Source organism: Schistocerca cancellata, chromosome 1 (assembly GCF_023864275.1).
Source record: "Schistocerca cancellata isolate TAMUIC-IGC-003103 chromosome 1, iqSchCanc2.1, whole genome shotgun sequence".
Classification (NCBI taxonomy): domain Eukaryota; kingdom Metazoa; phylum Arthropoda; class Insecta; order Orthoptera; family Acrididae; genus Schistocerca; species Schistocerca cancellata.
Window position 1 is genome coordinate 751240254 of NC_064626.1, and position 27257 is coordinate 751267510.

At 43.0% G+C, this 27257-nt stretch overlaps 1 protein-coding gene across 1 annotated transcript in view; it reads left to right on the top strand.

The window, feature by feature from the left end:
• LOC126186041 (heat shock protein 70 B2-like) overlaps positions 1-27257 on the top strand; it is a 146630-nt gene that overhangs the window by 38867 nt on the left and 80506 nt on the right. The window contains exon 2 of the mRNA XM_049928178.1: positions 20710-20847. Within this exon, the coding sequence (XP_049784135.1) occupies positions 20710-20847 (138 nt within the window). The remainder of the gene's footprint in view (positions 1-20709; positions 20848-27257) is intronic.

Below are 27257 nucleotides of genomic sequence, written 5' to 3' on the forward strand. Positions count from 1 at the left end.
AAGATAAGTGGTAATGTCAATATTGCCTCACGTGTTCCTACATTTCTTCGAAATCCAAATTGATCTTCCCTGAGGCCGGCTTCAACCAGTTTTTCCATTCCCCTGTAAGGAATTCGTGTTAATATTTTGCAGCCATCACTTGTTAAACTGATAGTTGGACAATTTTCATACTTGTCAGCACATGCTTTCATTGGAATTCAAATTATTGCATTCTTCTTGAAGTCTGAGGGTATTTCACCTGTCTCATATGTCGTGCGCACCGGATGGAAGAGTTCTGTCATGGCTGACTCTCCCAGGGCCTTGTTTCAATTTAGGTCTTTCAGTGCTCTGTCAAATTCTTCTCGCAGTTAGACGTTTGTATTCCCTTTCATCTGCCTCATTTGCTGCATTTTTATAATGTCTCCTTTCATCAATTAAATTATCTCCTGTGTTATCCAAGGATTTCTACTAGATCTTCTTTTTTTACCTATTTGATCCTCTGCTGCCTCACTGTTTCCTCTCTTAAAGCTACCCATGCGTCTTCTACTGTATTCCTTTCTTTGTTCTAGTTAAATGTTTCCTAATGTTCCCTCTGAAACTCTTAGCAGCCTCCGGTTCTTTCCGCTTATCCAGGTTTTCAACTTATCCAGGTTTTCCTACCATTTTGCAATTTCGCGAGCTTTAATCTACAGTTCATAACCAACAAATTGTGGTCAAGAGTGCGCATCTGTTCCTAAAAGTGTCTTACAAATTAATATATGATTCTGAAATCTCTATCTTACCATCGTATAATCAATTTGAAACCTTTCAGTGTCTCTGGGTCTCTTCCACGTACACAACCTTCTTTGATCATCCTTAAACCAAGTGTTAGCGATGATTATATTAGGCTTTGTGCAAATTTGTACCAGGTGGCTTTCTCTTTCATTCTTTTCCCTCCGTCTTTATGCATCTATTACTGCTCTTTCTTTTCCTTTTTCTGCTATCAATTCCAATCCCCCATCACAACAAACTTTTCGTCTCCCTTAACTAAGTGGATAATTTATTTTATTTCTTCAATCTCTTCATCACCTGCGGAGCTAGATGGCAATATAAACGTGTAATACTATGGTATATATGGGTTTCGTGTCTACCCTGGGTATGATAATGCCTTCGCTATGCTCTTATTCATTATTAAATCCTCTCCTTCATTACCTCTGTTTGACTTTATTGAATCGATAAATAATGAATTTATATTGTAGTGCCTCTCTCTCGGTGCAATACTGCAGTGCTCTTCATAAATAATTAATATTTCTCTATATTAGATGGCAGCAGTTAACCGCGACCTGGATTTAGTTTAACTTCTTCATAGCCACCTGTCGCCATTTGATCGCATATGTTTGTGATCAAGAAATGGCCGTCATGATTGCTGAGATTGTAGAAGACGACTGGACTGTCTATTGAGGCCTTTAGTTTACGTCGCAGCTAGAATGTGCTGCTCCTCGGTACGCAGCAGTGAAATAGCAGTCAATGAAACGCTAATTCTTCTTCGGAACTTATTTACATGTTTTTACTTTGCAATAAAAAGTCATTCACACACTCCCCGCTAACTCACAGCTGTTCAGTGATCCATTTCATGCAATCACTGCCACTTAAACTCGGAGTACCCCTCCAATTGCAGCAGCGTATGTAGTAGCCTATGCTGAACGGTGTGTCCGTTGTATCTGATAGCAGTACAAACCTGAGTCACTACTACGACTGTAAATAGCAACGATTCTAACACGGATTCCGTATCAGCCTAAGTTACAAAAAACAGCTTCAGTTTGTTGCTGAACTTGATAAATTTTATAAAATCGCTCTTGCCTCTAGGCACGACGCTGGTTTAAACTGTGTGTAGTCAACTAAACGCACATATAACTTTTCTTTAGAGTTAAAGTAGCACAGACAACACTCACACTCCACAAATGGGTGCTGTTGACCAGTAATGATTTTAACTGCTAGAATTGAAATATTTTTCATGTTATAGGCATGGCATGTACCTGTGTTACCAACATACTTCAACAAAAGTTTTTATCACTCAGATATGTCATGCAAATGCTTTGCTATTGTCAGTGTTCTTGTACCGATGGGAATGTCACCCCTGATTTTGTTTGTAAACATACACACGGGTTACCAAGAGCGTTACCAGGGGTAGAACGCTGCGCTCAAATTGACTCAAGTTCTTCAACTGAAAGTGGAGCATCGATAGAGACGCATTGGAGACGTTTGTGGAACAATAGAGTGAGCTCCCACCATGTCACGAAGGTCAGTCATGATCAGTGATCGGATCTGCACCATCACGTTCCACGCAGAAGGGTCGTCAACAAGGGTACTTGCTCAACAAGTGAACTGGGGTCAAAGTGATGTTACGCGGACATGGAATCAGTTCCAATTGACTGATAGTGCTGAGAACTTCAACGCATGCGGACATGGAATCAGTTCCAATTGACTGATAGTGCTGAGAACTTCACCGCATGCAGATGTGGAATCAGTTCCAGTTGACACACAGTGTTGAGGACTTCACTGCATAGACCATCCACACTGAAAAGGTACACGGAATGACCGATATCTACGACCTTTGAGTCAACGAAACAGTGGACTGAATGCTCCAGAACTGAATTTGGCGTTCAAAGAAGATACAGGACTTCATGTATGGCACCAAACCGTTATGAGATGATTGCATGATCCGGATCTCCATTCCTCACAATCATGGCGAGCACCAAGTCGTACACCTCAAAACTATGGACGCTGTTACAGATGGGTAAGAAATCATGCAGAATGGATGCCACAGGATTGGCATCGGGTGTTGTTAACGAACAAAACTCGGATCTGTTTGTACATATATTTGCAGGCAATGTGTTTGGAGACAATCTGGTAACATCGAACGCCTACAACACTGTCCCACATGTGCAGCAAGAAGATCGTGGATTCATATTTTGGGGTAGCATTACGAGGAGCCACAATGCATCTCTCGTGGTTGTTGAACGTAACGTTACTGCTCTACGGTATATGGACGACATTGTGCAACCAATAGTAGACCGTATGGCCTAAATTTTGATGGCAGTTTCGTCTTGATGGATATTAACTTGCATGCGGATCGTGCTGTTCTCGTGAACACTTCCCTTCAGCATAATTGACCACCAGAATGGTGTGACCTGCTTGTTGCCCTTACTTGAACCCAACAGAACATTTCGCAAAGTGCTCGCTTGATGATCTCATCAGTGGTTTGCCACGACGGATTCAAACCGGCGTCCTAACAAGGGGACGTTTTCCACGCATTGACATTGCTGAGGAGTGTTATGAAAAACCCCTCATGGGAAACAAGACGATTTTGTCGTTGCACGAATGTTTGTGGCCTGGACACTTTAAAAATGAATGTATACGCATGCCTCACAGCTGTTTTTATTTTCTGCGCCAGGAATTTTGAAATAAAGGGATGATGGAAGACTTTTGTTGATGTGTATAGATTTACACGTTTCTCGTAAGCGTGCTTTGTAACATACAACAGTATAACCCTAAATTCTTTCTTATCTCTCTTGTCGCCAACGGTCATTCATTCACAATCGGAATACTCGATGCTATAAATGTTTACAGAGATGCCTTCGGTTTTTTAGCTGTCACGCCTGTTCCTGTTTGTTCTAAATGCAGACTCAGCGACAATCCATTCAAGATCGTTATTTGTATCTAATTTAATGTTGTTTCACCCATTATCGCTAACTTGACACAAATACAATAATATTACTACGTCAGCCTGAAAGTTGACGACGATGTCGATGATGTTCGGCTTACCAAGGAACTTGTCCATCGACGGTCTTCATCGGTTTTCTTCTTCGATCAGGTACTAGCCGCTGCAGTCCTTCAACCACAGTTCCGATTGAGTAATAGACAACACCCATTGCTTGTAGATTCTGAAATACTGAATGAAACGCAACTCTGAGTTGCAGTAAGTGAATTTGGGAAAGACACTGCAGTTGCATTTATAAATTTGGCCAGGTCTGAAGTGAGTGAAAACCGTCTAAAGGAATCCAGGAAAGTGTCCAAAGATATGTAACTCAGAATCAGAAACATTTAAAACAAATGCCTGAATGGTAGACAGTGAACAACCCGCATAAGCATTAAGGTTTCAGGAAGAAGAAGAAGAAGAATTAGTAGGCGAACGTTGTAAGACGTTTTATCTGTGAGAGGTGTCATACAAGTCTAAAGTCTTCGAATTTCTTCACAGTAGCGTGCATTTTCCGAGAGACCACAACCACTGCTTTCGTCAGCTGCTTGCAGAAAATGAAACACTGAATAAGAACCAAGCATGAGTAATCAGTAAGTGAAATATGTAAGGTTGTTATATGCCAGACTCACATTTGGAGAATTGCGCACTTGTCCATGAAATAAATGCATAGAACGACAATGATGGCACAACATCAACACCTTGCTTCAAGTGGCAGTCGAGCTTTTATAACTCACCGCTCTGCTGAATCAGCCAAGTAGTTACGAATAGTTCCGAGTAGTTACAGTCAATTCTGACCCTTTCTGCTGAGTCGGGAAGTGTTGAGATAACAGTCTGTACATGCATAGGCAAGGAATTTCTTCACTCGTGTAAAATGTCTGGTTAACGTGTTCCCACCAGTTTTGAATCCGTTACATCAGGTAAAAAAGCGATAAATCCTATCTTGCCAACAAAAGCATCATATTTAGTTTCCTCATTTCGCGGAGCATGGTAACGAATTGAAAGCATGTCTACTGTAACATATGTATAATCAAGGAAACTTTAATGCAATCTGAAATGCAACTTTTCTTTCCTCACCACTGTGCCGCAGGGCCATGTAACGATTGGCTGTCTTTTTAGCAATAAATATAATTTCGCAGTGAAATTAATTCTTGCTGACTAAGTTGCTCGTCATATCGCTGCCGCCCACTGAGAAAGCGTTCGCTGTTGTCAGGGAGGTCTGATAAGTTATGGAAATGGTTATACCTTCAAATAAAAACGGTTAGGGAATTTGAAGGGTTTTTAAAATTAATACATGCAAAAGTGTGTACTTTTTAAAGGCAGATACTTTGTAAAAACATAAAAATGACTCGAGATGAAGTGAATGGCTCAGCAGAGGAAATCAAGGTGAACCGAATCATACCGGTCACAATAGTTGAGGCGAAACTGAAAACAACCTCCAAACATTCCAAAACATCGACTTTTTTTGCTAGAGAAAATTATTACATGCGAAATAGACAAACCAAAAAGTGTCATGAAAACACAAAATTATTTGCTGTAACATGAGCAAGTGCAACAAGAATGTGTCAATGTCAATGTAAAATGATCTTCCTGAGAATCCTTTCTTCTGCGAGTAGCTTGTCCTTACTGCTGGACTGTCATAGGTGCAGCCGTCATAGTTGCCATTGTCCAATACTTTCTTCTTTTTGGACACAAAATGAAAATATGTCATGCACTGCATACTAATTCTACTAATAAAAATATTTTACTTGTCAATCACTAGGTGTAAATCAAAAGCGAGGATACTTCTGCTTGCATGCTGCAGAACTTGAAGCATCTGGGTAAGGACTGAAGCGCAATATGCACTGAAAGACTATCATTATTTGGAGAATGGACAGTAGCATTAAGTATTGAGTGCAAGATACATCAACATCAAATCTGGAGCAGCGGTGCTGGTTTATCTTAAGTCCTGTAAAATATATCTAACATCAAGATTCTCAGCTATCGGTGATGGTGAACTTGGCTTTCGCAATCGTGGCACCGTGTGCGTAATACACTGCCAGATAAAATTAGTACATAATTTCAGAGGTTTCCAATTGTTGCAACAGTCCATATGGAATACATGAAATTTTTACGTTCATAAGTCAATAGCACAAACGGTTCTGAGGTACCAGGTATCGACCCATGCTGAAACACCCGTATTAGATACATGGTGCAGCCTCCACGGGCGGCAGTGCAGGCGCTGACTCTGGCATCCAGTCGATCTTACAGGTAGCGAATACTGTCCTGGGATACGTTGAGCCATGCGTGCTCCAACTGTCCACGTAGCTTTGTAGGAGTTTTTGGTTAAAGACTCACGAGTCACTTCTCGTCCCATCACATCCCGCATGTGCTCTCTTGGAGACAAATCTGGAGCGTTTGCTGGGCGAGGAAGTTGCTGCATGTGCTGTTGAGTTCCATGGGCAGTGTGTGCAGGAGCATTATCCTCTTGGAAAAAACACATCACCTTCCGTTAACTGTAAAATACACTCTTTCACTGCCGGAAATGTCATAATTAATAAAATATTACGGGTTATTCTGCCTTGGTCGAATGGATTTCATCTTAAAACCTAACGTTTCGTCCCCATCTGCGGATGACATTTTGAAGCGGGATCGTAGCTTCTTTGAATGTCCCATTCACACTCTAGCTCGCTACTGACTACAACAAAATCCCGCTTCTTCATGCTTCTGCGCAGTGGTGTGACGTCATATGTTTTGAATGCGCGAGCGCAGTTGGCCTTTGTCGACTGACGTCGTCCGCTGTTGCCATCACCCTGTGGTGGAAGACTGGTACACGTCTTCTTCAGCACCGGAATCATTGTCATTCAATTTCACGTCCTCCTCCTCCCTATTGAAATTCCTAGGGTGTTTTACAATCTCTATGGGCTCTGTGTATAACCCTTCATGGTATCCACTTGTGGCTGCCAGTGCCTGAATCCTCTCAAAATGAATGTGGTGCTCTCTTGGCTGCCAATCATGTTCCGCAACAGGAGATATGTCAGCCGCTCGCAGCAGCAGATCACTTGCCCCTCTTCTGCAATTGCCCTTTGACCATTCTTTTTGTAGTACCGACATACTCCTCCCCATAACTCCACGGAGTCCTATAAATTCCTGTTTAACGGTTGGTGAGCATCCTTGGACGTTTTAGGTGATCTTGTATCTTCCGGATGGGTTTGTAGGTTATCGTGATGTTCTGCTTTTTCAAGATTTTTCCTATGCAGTCAGTAACGTCCTTCATGAAAGGAAGGAAAACTTTCCATTTCACCGGTGCTTGAGCATCACTATGATTTCTGCGCGATGGTCTTAAAGCTCTTTTCACCTCAGCAAACCAATAACCATTTACCGTCTTCTTTCCTGCGAACTAGTACATCAAGAAAATTCAGTCTTCCGCCTGCCTCCTCCTTCACGGTAATCCTCGAAAAAATCGGGAATTTATTGGGGTCTGTGTAGTTGTGAGAAGGCGTACGTGGGTATTACGAAAAAAACGTCAAAAAATAACTAGAAGAGCACAAGGGCAGTTGCAGGGAAGACTGACAGATCAGCTGTTGCGGAACATGCTTTGCAGCCAGGACACCATCACATTCATTTTGATAGCATTCAAGTACTGGTAGCCACAAGCGGATAAAAAAATGGTTCAAATGGCTCTGAGCACTATGGGACTTAACTTCTAAGGTCATCAGTCCCCTAGAACTTAGAACTACTTAAACCTAACTAACCTAAGGACATCACACACATCCATGCCCGAGGCAGGATTCGAACCTGCGACTGTAGCGCCTTTAACCACTTGGCCACCACGGTGGGCACAAGCGGATATCATGAAAGGTTATCCATAGAGGCTATAGAGATTGTAAAACACACAAGGAATTTCAGTAGCAAGCAGGATGGTGTGAAACTGAATGACATCTGGTTTCCGCTGCTGAAGAAGACGTGTACCAGTCTTTCACCATGGGGTGATGGCAACAGCGGACGACGACAGTCGACAAAGGCCAACTGCGCTCGCGCATTCAAAACATATGACGTCACGCCACTGCGCGGAAGCATGCGCCGTCAACATGCATTTCGCATAAGGATCACAATGATAAGATATGAGAACTTAAGCATCACACGGAGGCATATAGATAGTCAATTTTTCCCTCGCTCTATTTGCAAAAGAAATAGGAAAGGAAATGACTAGTAAAGGTAGAGGGTACGCTCCGCCACGCACTATGCAGTGGCTTGTAGGGTATGTATGGACATAGCGTTAATTCCTAGAGAGTTGGGCTACTGGGTGAGACGGACCAGAGACGTATTTCAAAATACTCCGCTGGAGAGCAGCTCCCGTTACTTGCGATGAAGCTCTTTTGTGAACAAACGTGGTATAGAAGTGATCCTCTCATTGTCGTATTAGTTCTGGAGAAAATCACATTCTATTCTCTGGTAAGTCGAAATATGTAGTTACATAATTTTAGTATTAAGCCTTAGTTTCAAATACTGACACAGTTTTTTTTACTGCGAGCTTGACGAATGTGCAGGCATGAAAGTAACCTAAAAAGGCCATCTAATTCGCTGGCTAGAAGTCGGAGTGGTCACATCTCTCCCAGACAACCGGGCGAGATGGACCAGTGTTATTTGGGAGAGACAGACCACTTATTTTAATCTGAGACAGATGGAGCACGATTAAATTTAGCTTCAAGGCATGTACAATAATCCCAACGAAGATGGCCGCAGTGTCAGACTGTCCTTATTTGTCGGAAGATGTATCTGCGCCAATAAATGCAAAAGCTGAATTTCACACACAGGCCAACCAAACACTTCAAAGCTCATCAAAAGACCTAGTGATCCCAAGCACAAGTCCAATTCCTTCACTGACATAATTTCGGACTCCACTACTACGAAAGACAAAACTTTCAAGATTACCACCAAAAACTAACTACTCCTAAACCAACACAGACAAAACTTTTAGAAGAAATATCATACGTTTCTTCTGTTGATAAAAACTTGAATTTTCAGAGGAAGAAAGGAACTGTATCCAAAGCGCTAAACTCTGTAGAAAATATCGGAACTGTAAAGAATATGAGGGATTAGAAAACAAAGGAAACATAAAAAGGGCACGAAAAGATCACCAAAGGAAAATACTAATGAAGGGAGAAACCGACTGAAGAAGCTCAGTAACAAAAATACTACAATAGCTCACCGTGTTCATCAACCGCAGACATTGTCAAAGATTACGAAAAAACTTTGCTGAATGAGACAAGGATGAATGTGTGGGCTGTGGTGGATCCTATTACGAAACTAATAAAAATAACGATTGGGTTCAGTGTGTTGCCCCTTCATGATGGTCAACATTTGGTAATAAGTGTGTGTTGTGATGAGAGAAATCCAGGCTAATGCTTGAACAAAACCTACAACTCACTAGAAAAACCAATGTTCAGGAAAGTTTTATAACAAATTATATAAACTGATGAAATTTTGGTGGACTAAAATATTGCCTCAATAATATATTGTACTTAAGCTTATATGACATTCTGTACGAATGTGCTTCCAGAAGCCAAGAAAACTTGAAAAACACATACATACGTTCTTAATATACAGAGAGAGTCACTAACTATTGCCACCAAGAATAACTCCGAAAGTATGATGAGAGCTGAAAAGTTTGTGGGGCAAAAGTTGCATGGGACAATGGGGGCCATAATATGACGTTGGTTTTTTGCCGCTAGGTGGGTTCGTTTCAGAGATATGAAGGTCAACTTTGTTTTTTTAAAGGGGTGCTATAGTTTGCTACCTATTTGGCCGGCCGGTGTGGCCGAGCGGTTCTAGGCGCTTCAGTCTGGAACCGCGCAACCGCTACGGCCGCAGGTTCTAATCCTGCCTCGGGGATGGATGTGTGTGATGTCCTTAGGTTAGTTAGGTTTAAGTAGTTCTAAGTTTAGGGGACTGATGACCTCAGATGTTAAGTCCCATAGTGCTCAGAGCCATTTGAACCATTTTGGTACTTTTTTTCTGATAGCGGCTATCGAGACCCTGCCGCTATGGCCGAGCGTTTCTAGGCGCTTCAGTCTGGAACTCCGCGACCGCTATGGTCGCAGATTCGAATCCTGCCTCGGGCATGGATGTGTGTGATGTCCTTAGGTTAGTTCGGTTTAAGTAGTTCTAAGTTCTAGGGGACTGATGCTCTCAGATGTTAAGTCCCATAGTGCTCAGAGCCATTTGAACCATTTCCTACCGAGAGAATCCAATGATGTGTTACAGTAAGGTCTTTGAAGGTCAACGATTTTCAGTTGCCCAATAATGCATGATATGAAAAATAACATTCCCATGGTTCGTGAATGTACCTCGTCAGTAAACAAAATCAAATTAATAAATGTGTCATCCCTCTGAATCTGAAGCTGAGCCCATCGGCAGAATTCTATGTGACGCATACAATCCGTACCAGTTAATTCTTGGTGGAGACTGACATGGTAAGGATGATATTTATGGCGATGAACACGGAAAACACTACTCTGGTACTCTGGCTCATGCCATATTCCTTTGCGATTTGATGCGAACTAACATAACGATCTCGAACCAAAGTGGCAAGAGCACCAATTTCGGTTTCCTCGTTAGTAACTTTCCGTTGCGGATACGTATGGCTCTGAGCAATATGGGAGGTCATCAGTCCCCTCTTAGTATTACTTCAACCTAACTAACCTAAGCACATCACACACATCCAAGCCCGAGGCAGGATTCGAACCTGCGGATATGTATCCGATGCATTAAAGATCCAGTTGTTCTCAATTTATCATACACATATTTAAATGTACGACGTGTAGGGTAAGTACGTTGAGGATATCTTTCAGCGTGTAAGTCTCTAGATCTCACTGAATTTCGTTGGCGTTTTCGATAAATGGAGAAGCATATCGACTTGTTCTTCGAAGCAATACATCATTCACGTTCGCTTGATTCGACGATACTAGTCTTACCGTTCCTATTAGTGTTGTATTGCGAAAAAGTCGAATGGTGTTTACATGTCAATGACACGTCAGATGGATACGCTCTATTCGGCGAATATTTACTGTTAGCACGATATACGAGAGGGAATTGTCAGAGCATGTGCTTCGATAAGTGGCGAAGTGATAAGGAATACCACTCAGTCCATGATAAGAAGATTGCAGCATTGCATTGATACCAATGGTCATCACTTGGAACACCTTTTGTAAATGGACGTTATGCCACCTTTGTGACCTTCGTTGACCTTCAAAGACCTTACTGTTACACATCATTGGATTCGTCTCGATAGCCGCTAACAGAAAATAAGTATCAAACTGTAGCATCCCATTAAAAAAACAACAAAAAAAACGAAGTTGAGCCTCATATCTCTGATGCGACCGCACCTAGCAACAAAAAACCAACGTCATATTATGGCCCTCGCTGCTCTATGCAACATTTGTCCCACAAACTTTTCAGCTCCTATCATAATTTCGGAGTTATTCTAGGTGGCAATAGTTAGTGACTCACCCTGTAGAATATGGACTGAGAGTAAACTGAAGAAAGGTGAAAGTAATGGGAAGTAGCAGAATATGATGAGTGAGAAACTTACCATCAAAACTGGGGACACGAAGTAGACAAAGTGAAGAAATGCTGCTACATAGGAAGCTAAATAACATCTGATAGACGAACCCATGAGCATATAAAAAACCGGCTGCAGCAGCAAAAATGGCTTTAATGGCTTAAAGAAGTGGTTTTGAGGAAAAAATTTCTGAGCACTTGTGTCTGGAGAACAGTTTGTATGGTTGGTTGGTTGGTTGAGTAGGGGGAAGGGACCAAACAGCAAGGTCATCAGTCCCATTGGAATAACGAATGATGGGGAAGGAAGACAGCTGTGCCCATTCAAAGTAACTATCCCAGCATTTGCTTGAAGCGATTTAGGAAAATTAGGGAAAACCTAAATCAGGATGGCCGGACAAGGGACTGAACCGTTGTCCTCCTGAATGCTAGTCCAGTGTGCTAACCACTGCGCCACCTCACTCGGTAACATTGTATGGAAGAAAATCACGGACTGTGGAAGAATTGGAAAAGAAGAGGATCGAAGCGTTCGAGATATGGTGCAATGAAAGAGTGTGAAAAATCATATGGATTTATAAGATAAGGAATGAGAAGATTGTCAATAGCAGTGGTGACGAAAGAAATTTGTGTAAAACTCTGGCAAGAAGAAGGAACAGGATGATAGAACGTGTGTCAAGACATCATGGAACTAACTTGTATTGTACTGAAGGGAATTGTATTGGGTGTAAACTGTAGGTGTAGACAGAGCTTGGAATACGAGGGTCACTCCAAGAGAAATGCACACTATTCTTGTAAAAATACAGTTTTCATTCTGCATGTGTGAAAGTCTTACAGTGTGTAGAGACATCCTTCCTGCTTGTTTTCAAACTTAGTTCAACCAGTTCCCGTGAGTGGCGCCGTCACAGCATGTCTTCAAGATGGCCGCTACACTTGACGTTAGTCAGAAGCAACGTGCTGTCATAGAATTCCTGTGCTGTGAAAACGAGACAGTGGGAAACATCCACAAGAGATTGAAAAAGGTTTATGGAGATGCTGCTCTCGATCGCAGTACAGTTAGTCGGTGGGCAAGGAGGTTATGTGATGAAAGCGGGCACGGCAATATTGAGGATTGTCCTCGCAGTGGCAGGCCTCGTACTGCACACACTCCAGACAGTGTGCAGAGAGTTAACAAATTGGTGACTGCTGACAGACGCATTGTCACGCTATGTTGGGATAGGGGAAGGAAGTGTTTGCAGAATACTGAAAGTGCTGGCGTTAAAAAAGGTTTGTACCAGGTGGGTTCCCAGGATGTTAACAGTGGCTCACAAAGAAACAAGAAAAACGGTATGCAGCGAACTTTTGGAACAGTAAGAGAATGGTGGAGATGAATTTCTTGGAACAATTGTGACAGGTGATGAAACATGGCTCCATCATTTTTCATAAGAGACGAAGAGGCAATCAATGGAGTGGCATCAAGCAAATTCACCCAAGAAAAAAGAATTCAAAACCACACCTTCTGCTGGAAAAGTTATGGCTACGGTGTTTTTCGATTCCGAAGGACTCTTGCTTATGGACATCATGCCAAGTGGAACCGCCATAAATTCTGATGCATATGTGACGACACTGAAGAAACTTCAAGGTCGACTGAGTCGTGTTCGACCACATCGGCAAAAGCAGGATGTTTTACTGTTGCACGACAATGCACGGCCACATGTCAGTCAAAAAACCATGGAAGCGATCACAAAACTCGGATGGACAACACTGAAACAACCGCCTTACAGTCCTGACCTGGCTCCATGTGACTATCATCTCTTTAGGAAACTGAAAGACTCTCTTCGTGAAACAAGGTTTGAAGATGATGACGCCCTTGTGCACGCTGCCAAACAGTGGCTTCAACAGGTTGGTCCAGAATTTTGCCGTGAGGGTATACAGGCGCTGGTTCCAAGATGGCGTAAAGCGGTTGAGAGGGATGGAAATTATGTGGAGAAATGAAAATATTGTTCCTAAAGGACGTATCTACACACTGTAAAACTTTCAAACATGTAGAATAAAAGATGGATGTAAAAAAAATAGTGTGCATTTCTTTTGGAGCGATCCTCGTATATCCAACAATTAAATGAGGACGTTGGGTGCAAATGCTGCTGGAAGGGTTGTCACAGGAGTGGAAGTTGTGGCGGGCTGCTCCAAAACCAGTCACAGGACTGATTACCACCAAAAACAATACCAACAATATTTTATGCTAAGATGTCGCCGCGAAAAACTTATAGATTATGGCGCAATTTTAATTTTTGGCTTTGCCGTCAAACATACACACAAATCGCTACTGAGGTGCTGCCTTTTAAAGGAACAAACATATGCTTACAAAGATTGTCCACGATGGTCAGAAAAGGCACAAAGTTCAATTTTTTTACAGTAACAAAAATTTTGTACAGGGCTGGTTACAGAACCACTACTCTCTAAAAACCCTTTGTAAGTATTTGGTTCTCAGTGGCATTCCAGACGTCTTCATAAATTTCCAGTCATCGTTCACTGCCGTTTGAAGCATCACACTGCGAACAATCCACCGGCTGCGGGGATGGCAGAAAAACTAGTTATGCAAGTGTGTTACCTGCAGTGCACTGTGCGCTGATTGTAGACGGCCAGGCGACGAATGATTATGCACCCTGAAGCGTACCCCGGGCTACACATGTGTACACACATCCCTCGACGCAAGACGAAACATCATGACTAGCAAGCCAGACTACGAACAAGGAAAGTGAATTGTCGAGCACTTCACTCGCTCAGCACTGACGGGTAAATTTTGGCTACTGACCATCGCGACGTTGGATTCTGCCTGGTAGCATTGGGGGCACGTGGCGCGGCAGCAAAAGTATGTAAGCGGAGAAGACACGGGCGGGGAATCATCCAAGCGAAGATATGGGCTGAAAATGCGGAAATCATTGAGATAAACAAGTCTGACGAAGGGCAGATTATTATTACGCAGAGCTTGTGAATGAGTGTTTCGAAAACGGCGAAGCTGGACGAATGTTCACGTGCTACTATCCTGAGCATCTCTGGAGAGGGGTAGAAGCATGTGAAATTACCACTAGGGGCTAAATGGTTGGACGTCCACGACTCTTTACAGAACTTAAGGTTCGGGGGCTCGCCTGCTCTGTAAAGTAGGGTAGGTGGTAATCTGAGGCATCTCTGTTGAAAGAGCTCAATGTAGTGCACACACAAGTGTTTAGGAGCGCACCGCACCGTTCATCGTTTATTGTTGAACATGGAGCTCCGCAGCAGACTACCTGTACGTATTCACATTTTGACGCAACGACATCGCAAATTAAGATTGCCGTGGGCACGGCACCATCGGGATTTGACCGTCGATCAATGGCAACGTGCCAGCTCTTCGGGTGAATCACATTTTTGCTACACTACGTTGATGGTCGTCTCTGCAAACGTCGTCATCGAGGTGAACGGCGGCTCGAAACGTGTGGCGCGCCACGGACGCTGGCTGGTGGGAGCAATATCATGCTGTGGGAGGGGGACATTCTCCTCTGCTTGCATAGGACCTGTGGTAGTAATCGAAGACATGCTGACAGCTGCGAACCGCCTGCATCAATTCATGCTTAATGTCTTCCCCGACGGTGATGTCATCTCTCAGCAGTATAACTGTCCGTGTCACGGAGCCAGAACCGTGCTATAGTTGTCTGAAGAGTCTTACACACTCACGTTGATGTTTCGGCGACCAAATTCGCCTCATGTAAACTCTATGTAACCCATCTGTGTGGCTATCGGGCTCCATCACCGCGTACGCAAATCAGTGGCCCGTTATTTACGCGAATTACATGACCTATGCGTAAACATCTAATGCCACATATCTCCACAAGCCTACCACTAATTGTCAGATCCCTGATACTCAGAAGCAGTGATGTATTTCGTTCCAAAGAAGCAAAAACAAGTTATTAAGTAGGTGGTCATAATGTGTTGCTCATCAGTGGAACACGAAGTTACCTACTTATCGTAACGTCCTGATTTTTACCTCATCCCCGGTAGCTGCGGATGCTCATGCTGGAATTTTCCGCGAGGCGTGTTTATTTCTGCGCTTCTTTAGAAGGAAGAACAAGTTATTAAGTAGGTGGTCATAATGTGTTGACTCATCAGTGGAAGCACGAAGTTACCTGCTTATCGTAACGTCCTGATTTTTACCTCATCCACGGTAGCTGCGGTTGCTCATTCTGGAATTTTCCTCGAGGCATGTTTATTTCTGCGCTTCTTTAGCCGGCCAGGCTCTGGACGATGTCCAGCGGCCAATGTTACGCCCCGAGGAGACGTGCGTGTATGTGTGTCGTGGTGAGGGGAGGCGGGGAGGTAACAGACGACGGCGTGGGCGTAGGTTTACGCCTGACGCGTGGACCGAATCTGCCGATAGCAGCCTCATGCTGCAGGCAGGCGCGGTTTACACGTCGCCTGTGCTACTCCCCGTTTCTGATCCGAATCTACACTCCTACTTCAGATCCAAGAGCCAAGTTCCCACGCCACCATGCAGTGTACTCCGTGGATTGAGGACATGTGACACGGAAGTGGGTTTACCGTAAACATTCATTTTACTGGAAATATGAGGTGCTCTGCAAAACGGCTGAAATGGACGACACATCGGAACAGCCACGCATACAGCATCTTGATTTCTGAAAAATCAAAATGGTTCAAATGGCTCTGAGCACTATGGGACTTAACAGTTGTGGTCATCAGCCCCCTAGAACTTAGAACTACTTAAACCTAATAACCTAAGGACATCACACACATCCAAGCCCGAGGCAGGATTCGAACCTGCGACCGTAGCAGCAGCGCGGTTCCGGACTGAAGCGCCTAGAACCGCACGGCGACACCGGCCGGCTTTGATTTCTGAAATTTTGCTATACTAGAAATGGTCGTTGTACTAGACAGCCTTTCCCATTCTACAAGACGAATCGTACACATTTTTCACTTAGATAGTAGCGCGATAGTAGTACTTAATCTGCTTATAACTATTACGTGACATTTTCTAAATGGAGAGAAGCGATATCAAATACATATTTTATACAGGGTGCCTAGGAGGAGTGACCATTATTCAGGGATACGACAGAAACGATCATTCGAAGCGTAAAAGTGTAGTAAACACGTGCTCTAAACTGCATGCCTTAAGAGCTATGAGCGTAGCGTCATTTTCAATGTTATGAAACAAATATCTCCTACTGCAAATTCTTTGCTTTCCATATTTTTGGATGTGGTAATATGGATCAAAACAAGAAAAAATGCCGAGTAAACATGGGCTCTAAAGTGCATACCTTAAGAGCTATGGGCACTTGCTCATCTTCGCTGCTGTGAAACGCATCTCTTCCACTGCAAAAGTGCTCATGGCTCATAAGGTATGCGTTTCAGAATCCATGATTACTGGACTTTTTTGCTTGGAATTATCGTTCCTGTCACATCCATGAATGGTAACCATTCCTTCCTCGGATATATTGTACATAAAATTTTTTAAGAAATTATTCGAAAGCTGTAAATTGTCTAGATCGCAGTTAGACGACAATAATTAGGTGATTAGCATCGGCTGAAAAAAATGAGCCCTCTTCCGATCTGAAAAGAAAAATTAGTATAAGTGAATTTTCTGTTTCCTTATTCCTGTCAGATCTGAAGACGATTGATTTTTGAACCGGAACTAGTTATCTATTCATTTTTGTCTAATTGTTATCTCCATAATTAAAAGTTTTCGAACAATATGAAAAAAGTTAATAATGATACAACTTTTTAACTTAAGATGCACTTCAAATATATATCTTATTAAGAACCACACCACCTATAACTATCATTATTAGAATCTCTTCTATAACCTTATTGGTGTAGCCTACCGTCTGTTTAGTTAAATAGCAGTATCTTCTGCAATAGTATCATCCAACAACAAAGCTCTGTTTACTACTGAATCACTAATGAAGGGAGACCATAGATGTACGGCAAAAATAAGGACGAACAACTGAACATATTACTATTTTTCTTTTCATACTCCCAACAACAGTCAATAATAGTTCCAGTATGTACTGAAAATAATAGGCGTTAACTGCCCATTCGAAAAGGGTCTTGGGTTTTGAAAGGCAAACATTAATTGAGGTGATCTACCAGGTTTCCTGGGAGCGAGTGGTTAATGTAAACAACTCGGCATAACACTCGGAAGCACACTGTTATACATTAATTGAATAAAAGCTATGTACTATACGTTGGCTGATTATTACACGTCTTCAGTAACAAAGTTTCCATTTTGTTGGCACTTTGCAGCAGCGAAGAATACGTTACCAAGAGCTTGGTCTCGATTTCTTCTCGACAAATGCTCAGCACAGCATTTTATTACGATGATTACCTGACACTGTCAGCTGTATTGGAGGCGATGTTAGAACGTAAACACTGTTGTTCTTATTACGAAAGTTTATTCGTCCAGACCGCATAAAAATACACAGTGATTACTAGTTTCAAAGAAATTAGATCGCCATCTCCAGATCGTTTGTATACAGGGCCAATCCATTTCGTCGACTGTTCACATTAAATGGACATAAATTTAATGTAAAATAAGGAACAATTACGGAAAATTCTTACATTAGACCAACATAAAATGCATACAAATTCAAGGTTAACATCCTTATAGAGACGATACTCCATAGTACCGTCTCTCGTCATACAATAAGATAACAACCGTGCGAACAGTGCACAATAATCACAAATAAAATACATAAGACGTGTATAAAATTCTTTCTTGTTGTGTGCTTGTTGACATCTGATAGGAAACTTACGAGGCAATCAGTGGAATACATAGTGTTTTGAGATGCCACCAGATGGCAGCAATCTTTTACAACATACGATTACATCTTTGAAATAGAATGTAAAGTATACTTATTATATTTTTTATTTTTTGATTCATACAAAAATTTATAAAAGTAAAAGGATTATATAGCTGGTTTTCTAAATGTACGCCTCAGAAAATTGCTAGAAAAATGTTTTGACTGTATCTTATATCAGTGTTATGGTCATCGTTACCAGATACTAAAAACTATTGATGCTTGCTGGGTGATTTGGGAGAAGGCACCAAACGGTGATGTCATCGGTCCCATCGGATTATGGAAGGCTTGGGAAGGAAATTGGCCATCGCTTTCATAGGAACCATTCCGGCATTTGCCTCAATCGATTAAGGGAAATCACAGAAAACTTAAATCAGAATGGCCAGACGCGGGTTTGAACCGTCGTCCTCCCGAGTGCAAACTAGTAAGGTTACAGTAATGAATTAAAGACTGCGTCTTCAATGATCAGCTGGTATGTGCTGAGCAACTCGAGATCTAGGTTATGGTCCAATGTATTAAGTCCCTTCTCGGAATCATGGTCTAGGTTACGATAAGTGTTACATGTTGACTCATTACACAGAAGTTTCGGACCAAATTCCATCTTTAAACTTAAAATGTGAGAGAAGGGTTGCAAGGTGGAACCATAAAAACACCAGAGGCGGCACGTTGTTATCATTTACAAAACACGCTAGTGAGCTATGTTTTAATCTATTGCATTACCTTCTAGCGTAATATCACGTACAATTACGTAACATATAACAACTATTAAAAAAGCTATCAACGGAATACATAAAAAGAAATCATTACAAAGCTTGCAATATCAGGTATCAGATGGCTTTAATATCAATAAAATATCAAAAATCTTTATGCTGTCTGGGCGAATAAACTTCTGCAGTAAGAAGAACAACCGTGTATAACACTTTATACTTTCGGCTGTGTGAAGCAAAAACACACTTTTAATTTGAATTAAATACAGAAAATAAGAACAAGGAAAGGAGAAGGACACACTCTAAGTGATGTACGAAGTAGCCACCCTTTCAGTTTCTGTAAGTTTTATTTCGTCATCTGTTTCACGTAAACGAGAAAACAATCTGATGCTACATGTTTCCATTTTCGTGTTTTACAACTGCTCTACACATCTTTTACTGAATGATTTCAAAGTTATTTCTGACGGGAGAAAGTGTTAAGAAATTTTCAGTTATGTTACAGTACGTTTCTCTTCCTAGTTCGAATGCCTTCGTTGTATTTTTTAATTTTTTTATTTACAAAAATGCCACCGTCTGTTCTATCGGTATTCATGTTTAAGTTAGTTTGTGCTCCACTTCGTTTAGTCTCGCTGTCGAGGGAACAATCCTACAACAACTGTCCTTTTTTCAGGACGTAAGGATTCACGGTCTCTCGTGTAATGTACCGAAGTATGAAGAATCAATTATGTGTGAGTGTGTGTGTGTGTGTGTGTGTGTGTGTGTGTGTGTGTGTGTGTGTTATTTGGGTAACTTATAGGTACTGCACAGTAATGACGAGGAAACTGAAATCAGAAAAACTATCTTCGTGATTCTTCTCTCCAATAGCAATCCAGCACCTACTGCAAAACAAATGACAAATTTTTCTGAGTAGGGAAACAAGTTTTCCTTCTTTAAAGGGGCTTTGCACACTACAGATTATGTTTGCAGGCAGAAAATTGCAATATAGCAGTTTAGAATATGAGCCAAGACAGGAAATTTCCACGCTGGTTTCCAACGACACTGTTGTCGTAGAGAGAACTGTTGGATTTTGTAACTGTTTGATGTAACTGACGTATTTAGTTGTGTGTTTATTTTATCAACTTTTTATTGTGGAGTATTATATCGGCACTCGCGCATTTACATTAGTGTACGATAGTGTAAGAAGTACACTGCAATGCACTTCTTACAAATACAGGCACTGAAATATTGTATTTGTATGCTGATACCAGGTTAGCAACTTTCGATTAAATATCTCCCCTGTACCGGGGTTACAGTAGATGTACAACGAGTAGAGATTAATGAGACATGGAGGACAACATTTGAAAATTTGGGTCTATCCGTGAAGTGTGCACGGATAGCCGAATGGTTAAGGCGATCACTCGCGACAAGCAGGAAATTCGGGTTCGAGTCCCGGCCCGACACAAATTTTGAATGTCGTCATTGCATTCTACAGTCGGAGGTGGCCGTATTCGCAATTGGGAATCCATTTCCTGTACTCATTATATGTGATTACGTTTGGTTTCAATTACTTTGTAACACATATGCAAGAGCCTGATCTATCTAGTGGTGCTGGGATGACATTCCATACACATGTTTTAGGCAACCTACTCTAAACAATGAATATTACGGTTGTAATGGTATACAACTGATTTCGAAAATAAGGCAAGATGACACAATTTGCCGGCCGGTGTGGCCGAGTGGGTCTAGGCGCTTCAGTCTGGAACCGCGCGACCGCTACGGTCGCAGGTTCGAATCCTGCCTCGGGCATGAATGTATGTGCTGTCCTTAGGTTAGTTAGGTTTAAGTAGTTCTAAGTTCTAGGGGACTGATGACCTCAGATGTTAAGTCTCAAAGTGCTCAGAGCCATTCGAATTTTGACACAATTTTCGTGATGTTGTGTTCACAGGTAGCCATGAACCCGAAGAACACGGTTTTCGACGCGAAGCGATTGATTGGAAGACGCTTTGACGATCCCAAGATACAAGACGACATGAAGCACTGGCCCTTCACGGTCGTTTCCGACGGCGACAAACCCAAAATTCAGGTGAGTCATAACATTTGTAATTTTTAAAATATCTATCAACGTATTAAGCCCAAGCTGTTTCTGTTATTATCTAAAAATATTATTTAAATACTGTAAGTATCTGCATCACGTGACAGTATTCTCCTGTTTACCGTTGTACAAATAATTTCGTTTTATCAGGAGTGACATTAGAGATGGGGACCAAGGAATAAAGCTTTCTTATTGTTTTTTCCCTTACAGGATGTGTATGTGCAGTAAATTAGCATTATCTGGCTCTTTTGTAACCAAAGCAAGGCTTCCCTTAACATGCTCTCGACGAATATCATAGCATAGCACTTGAAGTTACTGTTGCCAGTTTTAGACTGTCGTTGATTCCACAGCGACTTCTTTCAAATGAACTATTCGACTTAAATGCTATTGGAAAACGTTATACTAGATCGCAGAGTGGGAATGAAATCAACTCCAATGAGTTCACTACAGCCTTCGACCTACACTACTGGCCATTAAAATTGCTACACCACGAAGATTACGTGCTACAGACGCGAAATTTAACCGACAGGAAGAAGATGCTGTGATATACAAATGATTAGCTTTTCAGAGCATCCACACAAGGTTGGCGCCGGTGGCGACACCTACAACGTGCTGACATGCGAAAAGGTTCCAACCGATTTCTCATACACAAACAGCAGCTGACTGGCGTTGCCTCGTGAAACGTTGTTGCCATGCGTCGTGTAACGTCCACTGTTCAAAGTGCCGTCAATGCGAACAAGATGTGACCGAGACGAGTAACCAATGGCAGGCATCTTATCCGAATGGCCGTAACGGATCGTGCAGCCACGTCTCGATCCCTGAGTCAACAGATGGGGACGTTTGCAAGACAACAACCATCTGCACGAACAGTTCGACGACGTTTGCAGCAGCATGGACTATCAGCTCGCAGACAATGGCTGCGGTTACCCTTGACGCTGCATCAGAGACAGGAGCGCCTGCGATGGTGTACTCAACGACGAACCTGGGTGCACGAATGGCAAAACGTCATTTTTTCAGATGAATCCAGGATCTGTTTTCAGCATCATGATGATCTCATCCGTGTTTGGCGACATCGCGGTGAACGCACATTGGAAGCGTGTATTCGTCATCGCCATACTGGCGTATCATCCGACGTGATGGTATGGGGTGCCATTGGTTACTCGTCTCGGTCACCTCTTGTTCGCATTGGCGGCACTTTGAACAGTGGACGTTACATTTAAGATGTGTTACGACCCGTGGCCGTGCACTTCATTCGATCACTGCGAAACCCTACATTTCAGCAGGATAAAGCACGACAAAATGTTGCAGGTCCTGTACGGGCCTTTCTAGATACAGAAAATGTTCGACTGCTGCCCTGGCCAGCACATTCTCCAGATCTCTCACCAATTGAAAACGTCTGGTCAATGGTGGCCGAGCAACTGGGTCGTCACAATACGCCAGTCACTACTCTTGATGAAGTGTGCTATCATGTTGAAGCTTCAAGGGCAGATGTACCTGTACACGCCATTCAAGCTCTGTTTGACTCAATATCCAGGCGTATCAAGGCCGTTATTGCGGCCAGAGGTGGTACTGATTTCTCAGGATCTATGCACCCAAATTGCGTGAAAATGAAATCACAAGTCAGTTCTAGTATAATATATTTGTCCAATGAATACCCGTTTATCATTTGCATTTTCCCTTGGTGTAGCAGTTTTAATGGCCAGTAGTGTAGTTGTTTATCCCAGACAGGACTAACTACTACACTGGAGGCTAGTTCTAGGGTTAGAAAAAGCATGAATAACACTGTTGCAACAGAAGCCAATGCAGAAGTCCCCCAGGAGTGGATCCTAACCACAGTAGCAAACACTAGCAGCATCTTAAGGCAACAACTTAGTTACAAAACAAAACATACTGAATGTGACACTGTTCACTGAGGCACTCCAAGTGAGAGAGCAGACTTACGCGGAGCTGGACCGAGGCTGGAGTCGACCGTCGCGGATTCGGCGCCCAGATCGTCTGACTGAGAACTCTGTCAAAATGCGGAATCTAAGGGTTTTAAAGAGTCGCGTGGTGGCACTGTTTTTCCCACTTAAAGCCACCCAGCCAATTCAGCAGGTCCCTTGCAGGCGCCTGCCAATCACAGTTTAGTAAAGTCCCCTCTACTGCTCCTAAGGCAGTGATGTTAATGCAGTTGCACTACCTAAGTCCGTATATGGTATCAACATTGTTCAGCTGAAAGCTAAACGTAACTGCTCTGCCAAATAAGGCTTGCAACATCATTTAGCCCCTCCCCTGGGGCTCCCCGGAGTAGGGACTGCTAGGTCAACCCTCTTTGGCGTTTTCGCTCTCTTTCTAACCCTTGTGAGCCTACTGACGTTGCTGTTCTCAGGGGTGGTATCAAGCTGGCTTTATACCCTAATACGTGCCTGAGTCGAAACAAGACCCCGGGAGTAGACAACATCCCATTAGAACTACTGACGGCCTTGGGAGAGCCAGTCCTGACAAAACTCTACCATCTGGTGAGCAAGACGTATGGGACAGGCGAAATACCCTCAGACTTCAAGAAGAATATAATAATTCCAATCCCAAAGAAAGCAGGTGCTGACAGATGTGAAAATTACCGAACAATCAGTTTAATAAGTCACGGATGCAAAATACTAACGCGAATTCTTTACAGACGAATGGAAAAACTGGTAGAAGCCGACCTCTGGGAAGATCAGTTTGGATTCCGTAGAAATATCGGAACACGTGAGGGCAATACTGACCCTACGACTTATCTTAGAAGCTAGATTAAGGAAAGGCAAACCTACGTTTCTAGCATTTGTAGACTTAGAGAAAGCTTTTCACAATGTTGATTGGAATACTGTCTTTCAAATTCTGAAGGTGGCAGGGGTAAAATACAGGGAGCGAAAAGCTATTTACAATTTGTACAGAAACCAGATGGCAGTTATAAGAATCGAGGGACATGAAAGGGAAGCAATGGTTGGGAAGGGAGTAAGACAGGGTTGTAGCCTCTCCCCGATGTTATTCAATCTGTATATTGAGCAAGCAGTCAAGGAAACAAAAGAAACAAAATCCATGGAGAAGAAATAAAAAATTTGAGGTTCGCCAATGACACTGTAATTCTGTCAGAGACAGCAAAGGATTTGGAAGAGCAGTTGAACGGAATGGACAGTGTCATGAAAGGAGGATATAAGATGAACATCAACAAAAGCAAAACGAGGATAATGGAATGAAGTCGAATTAAGTCGGGTGATGCTGAGGGAATTAGATTAGGAAATGAGACACCTAAAGTAGTAAAGGAGTTTTGCTATTTGGGGAGCAAAATAACTGATGATGGTCGAACAAGAGAGGATATAAAATGTAGACTGGCAATGGCAAGGAAAGCGTTTCTGAAGAAGAGGAATTTGTTAACATCGAGTATAGATTTAAGTGTCAGGAAGTCGTTTCTGAAAGTATTTGTATGGTGCGTAACCATGTATGGAAGTGAAACATGAACGATAACTAGTTTGGACAGAAGAGAATAGAAGCTTTCGAAATGTGGTGCTACAGAAGAATGCTGAAGATTATATGGGTAGATCATATTACTAATGAGGAGGTATTGAATAGAATTGGGGAGAAGAGGAGCTTGTGGCACAACTTGACTAGAAGAAGGGTTCGGTTGGTAGGACATGTTCTGAGGCATCAAGGGATCACCAATTTAGTACTGGAGGGCAGCGTGGAGGGTAAAAATCGTAGAGGGAGACCAAGAGATGAATACACTAAACAGATTCAGAAGGATGAAGGTTGCAGTAGGTACCGGGAGGTGAAGAAGCTTGCACAGGATAGAGCAGCATGGAGAGCTGCATCAAACCAGTCTCAGGACTGAAGACCACGACAACAACAGCACGTGCCTGTTGGTTACAAAGTTCTAAGGTGGGAACTTACGACAGCGTCTAGACGAGATATGAAGTTACATGTTAATTTCTTGAAGAGTAACTAGCGCCCTGGGACCGCGTCTGGAAGCGTCTGCATTTTCGCAAGTCTCTCCCCTTACGGTTTACTTCATGTAACAATATCTCTCCTAGTATCGTCTGCCCTGAGCATCGCCTCTGCTTTCGCGCCTTGGAGCGCCTGTCCTCCTTTCTCACAGCTTCAAGATAACACTACAGTAGCAAGGAATAATCGATATATCACATGCTTCGGTAACCAAGGTAGGCGAAGTGTTTGGTGTTTCAAGAGGCATCGTATTTAAAATTTAAATGACATACTGGTAACGCGAAGAAACATCATCCGCTAAGTCACAACGGGGGCGAAATAGTGTGTTGAGTGATCGAGACATAACAGTCATTCAAAAGATTTTAGACGAAACATACGGAGATGGCAGCCGCAGAAGTCGCTGCAGAACTGTAAGTCGCACTCGCCAATCCCGTCAGCACCAAAGCAACACGAAAGGAGCTCCATAAGCTGGGAATTACAGATCGAGCCTAGAATTCCAAAACCAGTCATCAGTAACGCAAACGTCCGTAACAGGAAAGCATGGCGCCGCAGCCAGAAAACCCTGGGCTACGGAGATATGGAAGAAAGTTATTTGGTCGAATGAGTCTTGTTTCACACTATTTCCAATTCCTGGCCGAATTTACGTCCGAAGAGTGAAAAGTAGCTGAAGGTTCGGTGGTGATTTGTGCAGCCATATCGTGGTATTCCATGGGCCCCATGGTTATTCTCCAAGTCCGCATTACTGCCAAGGACTATGTGACCATTTTGGCTGCTCTGAACCATTCCATGGTACAGTGTTTGTTCGCTAATGGCGACGCTGCGTTCCAAGGCGACAGGGCCCCTGGTCACACGGCTCACATCGTCCACGACTGGTTTTGTGAGCACGACAGTGGGTCGGGGCAGCTCTCCTGTCCACCACGCTCATCAGATCTTAGTGTTGTTGAGGCTTTGTGCTCCACTTTGAACAGAAATTTGCGTGATCTCTATCTCGTCCACCATCCACCTGGACTTGCCACTGGTTTACAGGAAGAACGGTATGATTTCCTTGAAAACAATACAGGACTTGTACTTATCCATTCATAGACGATTGTAAGCTGTTGTGGATACAGCGATTTTCCTACACCGTATTAGGCATGGTAATGTGTTGTGTTTCTGATCTTTCCATATTTATGGCCACCCCTGTAAGTCTCACTGACATCTCGGATCTACACTACTGGCCATTAAATTGCTACACCAAGAAGAAATGCAGATGATAAACGGGTATTCATTGGACAAATATATTATACTAGAACTGACATGTGATTACATTTTCACGCAATTTGGGTGCATAGATACTGAGAAATCAGTACCTAGAACAACCACCTCTGGCCGTAATAACGGCCTTGATACGCCTGGGCATTGCGTCAAACACAGCATGGATGGCATGTACAGGTACAGCTGCCTATGCAGCTTCAACACGATACCACCGTTCATCAAGAGTAGTGACTGGCGTACTGTGACGAGCCAGTTGCTCGGCCACCATTGACCAGACATTTTCAATTAGTGAGAGATATGGAGAATGCGCCGGCCAGGGCAGCAGTGGAACATTTTCTGTATCCAGAAAGGCCCGTACAGGACCTGCAACATGCCGTCGTGCTTTATCCTGCTGAAATGTAGGGTTTCACAGTGATCGAATGAAGTGTACGGCCACGGGTCGTAACACATCTTAAATGTAACGTCCACTGTTCAAAGTGCCGTCATTGCGAACAAGAGATGACCGAGACGAGTAACCAATGGCACTCCATATCACGTCGGGTGATACGCCAGTATGGCGATGACGAATACACGCTTCCAATGTGCGTTCACCGCGACGTCGCCAAACACGGATGCGATCATCATGATGCTGTAAAGATAACCTGGATTCATCCGAAAAAATGACGTTTTGCCATTCGTGCACCCAGGTTCGTCGATGAGTACACCATTGCAGGCGCTTCTGTCTGTGATGCAGCGTCAAGGGTAACCACAGTGAAAAGTAGCTGTTAGTCCATGTTGCTGCAAACGTCGTCGATCTGTTCGTGCAGATGGTTGTTGTCTTGCAAACGTCCCCATCTGTTGACTCAGGGTTCGAGAAGTGGCTGCACGATCCGTAACAGCCATGCGGATAAGATGTCTGTCATCTCGACTGGTAGTGATACGAGGCCGTTGGGATCCAGTACGGCGTTCCGTATTACCCTCCTGAACCCACCGATTCCATATTCTGCTAACAGTCATTGGATCTCGACCAACGCGAGCAACAATGTCGCGATACGATAAACCACAATCGCGATAGGCTACAATCCGACCTTTATCAAAGTTGGAAACGTGATGGTACGCATTTCTCCTCTCCTCCTTACACGAGGCATCACAACAATGTTTCACCAGGTAACGCCGGTCAACTGCTGTTTGTGTATGAGAAATCGGTTGGA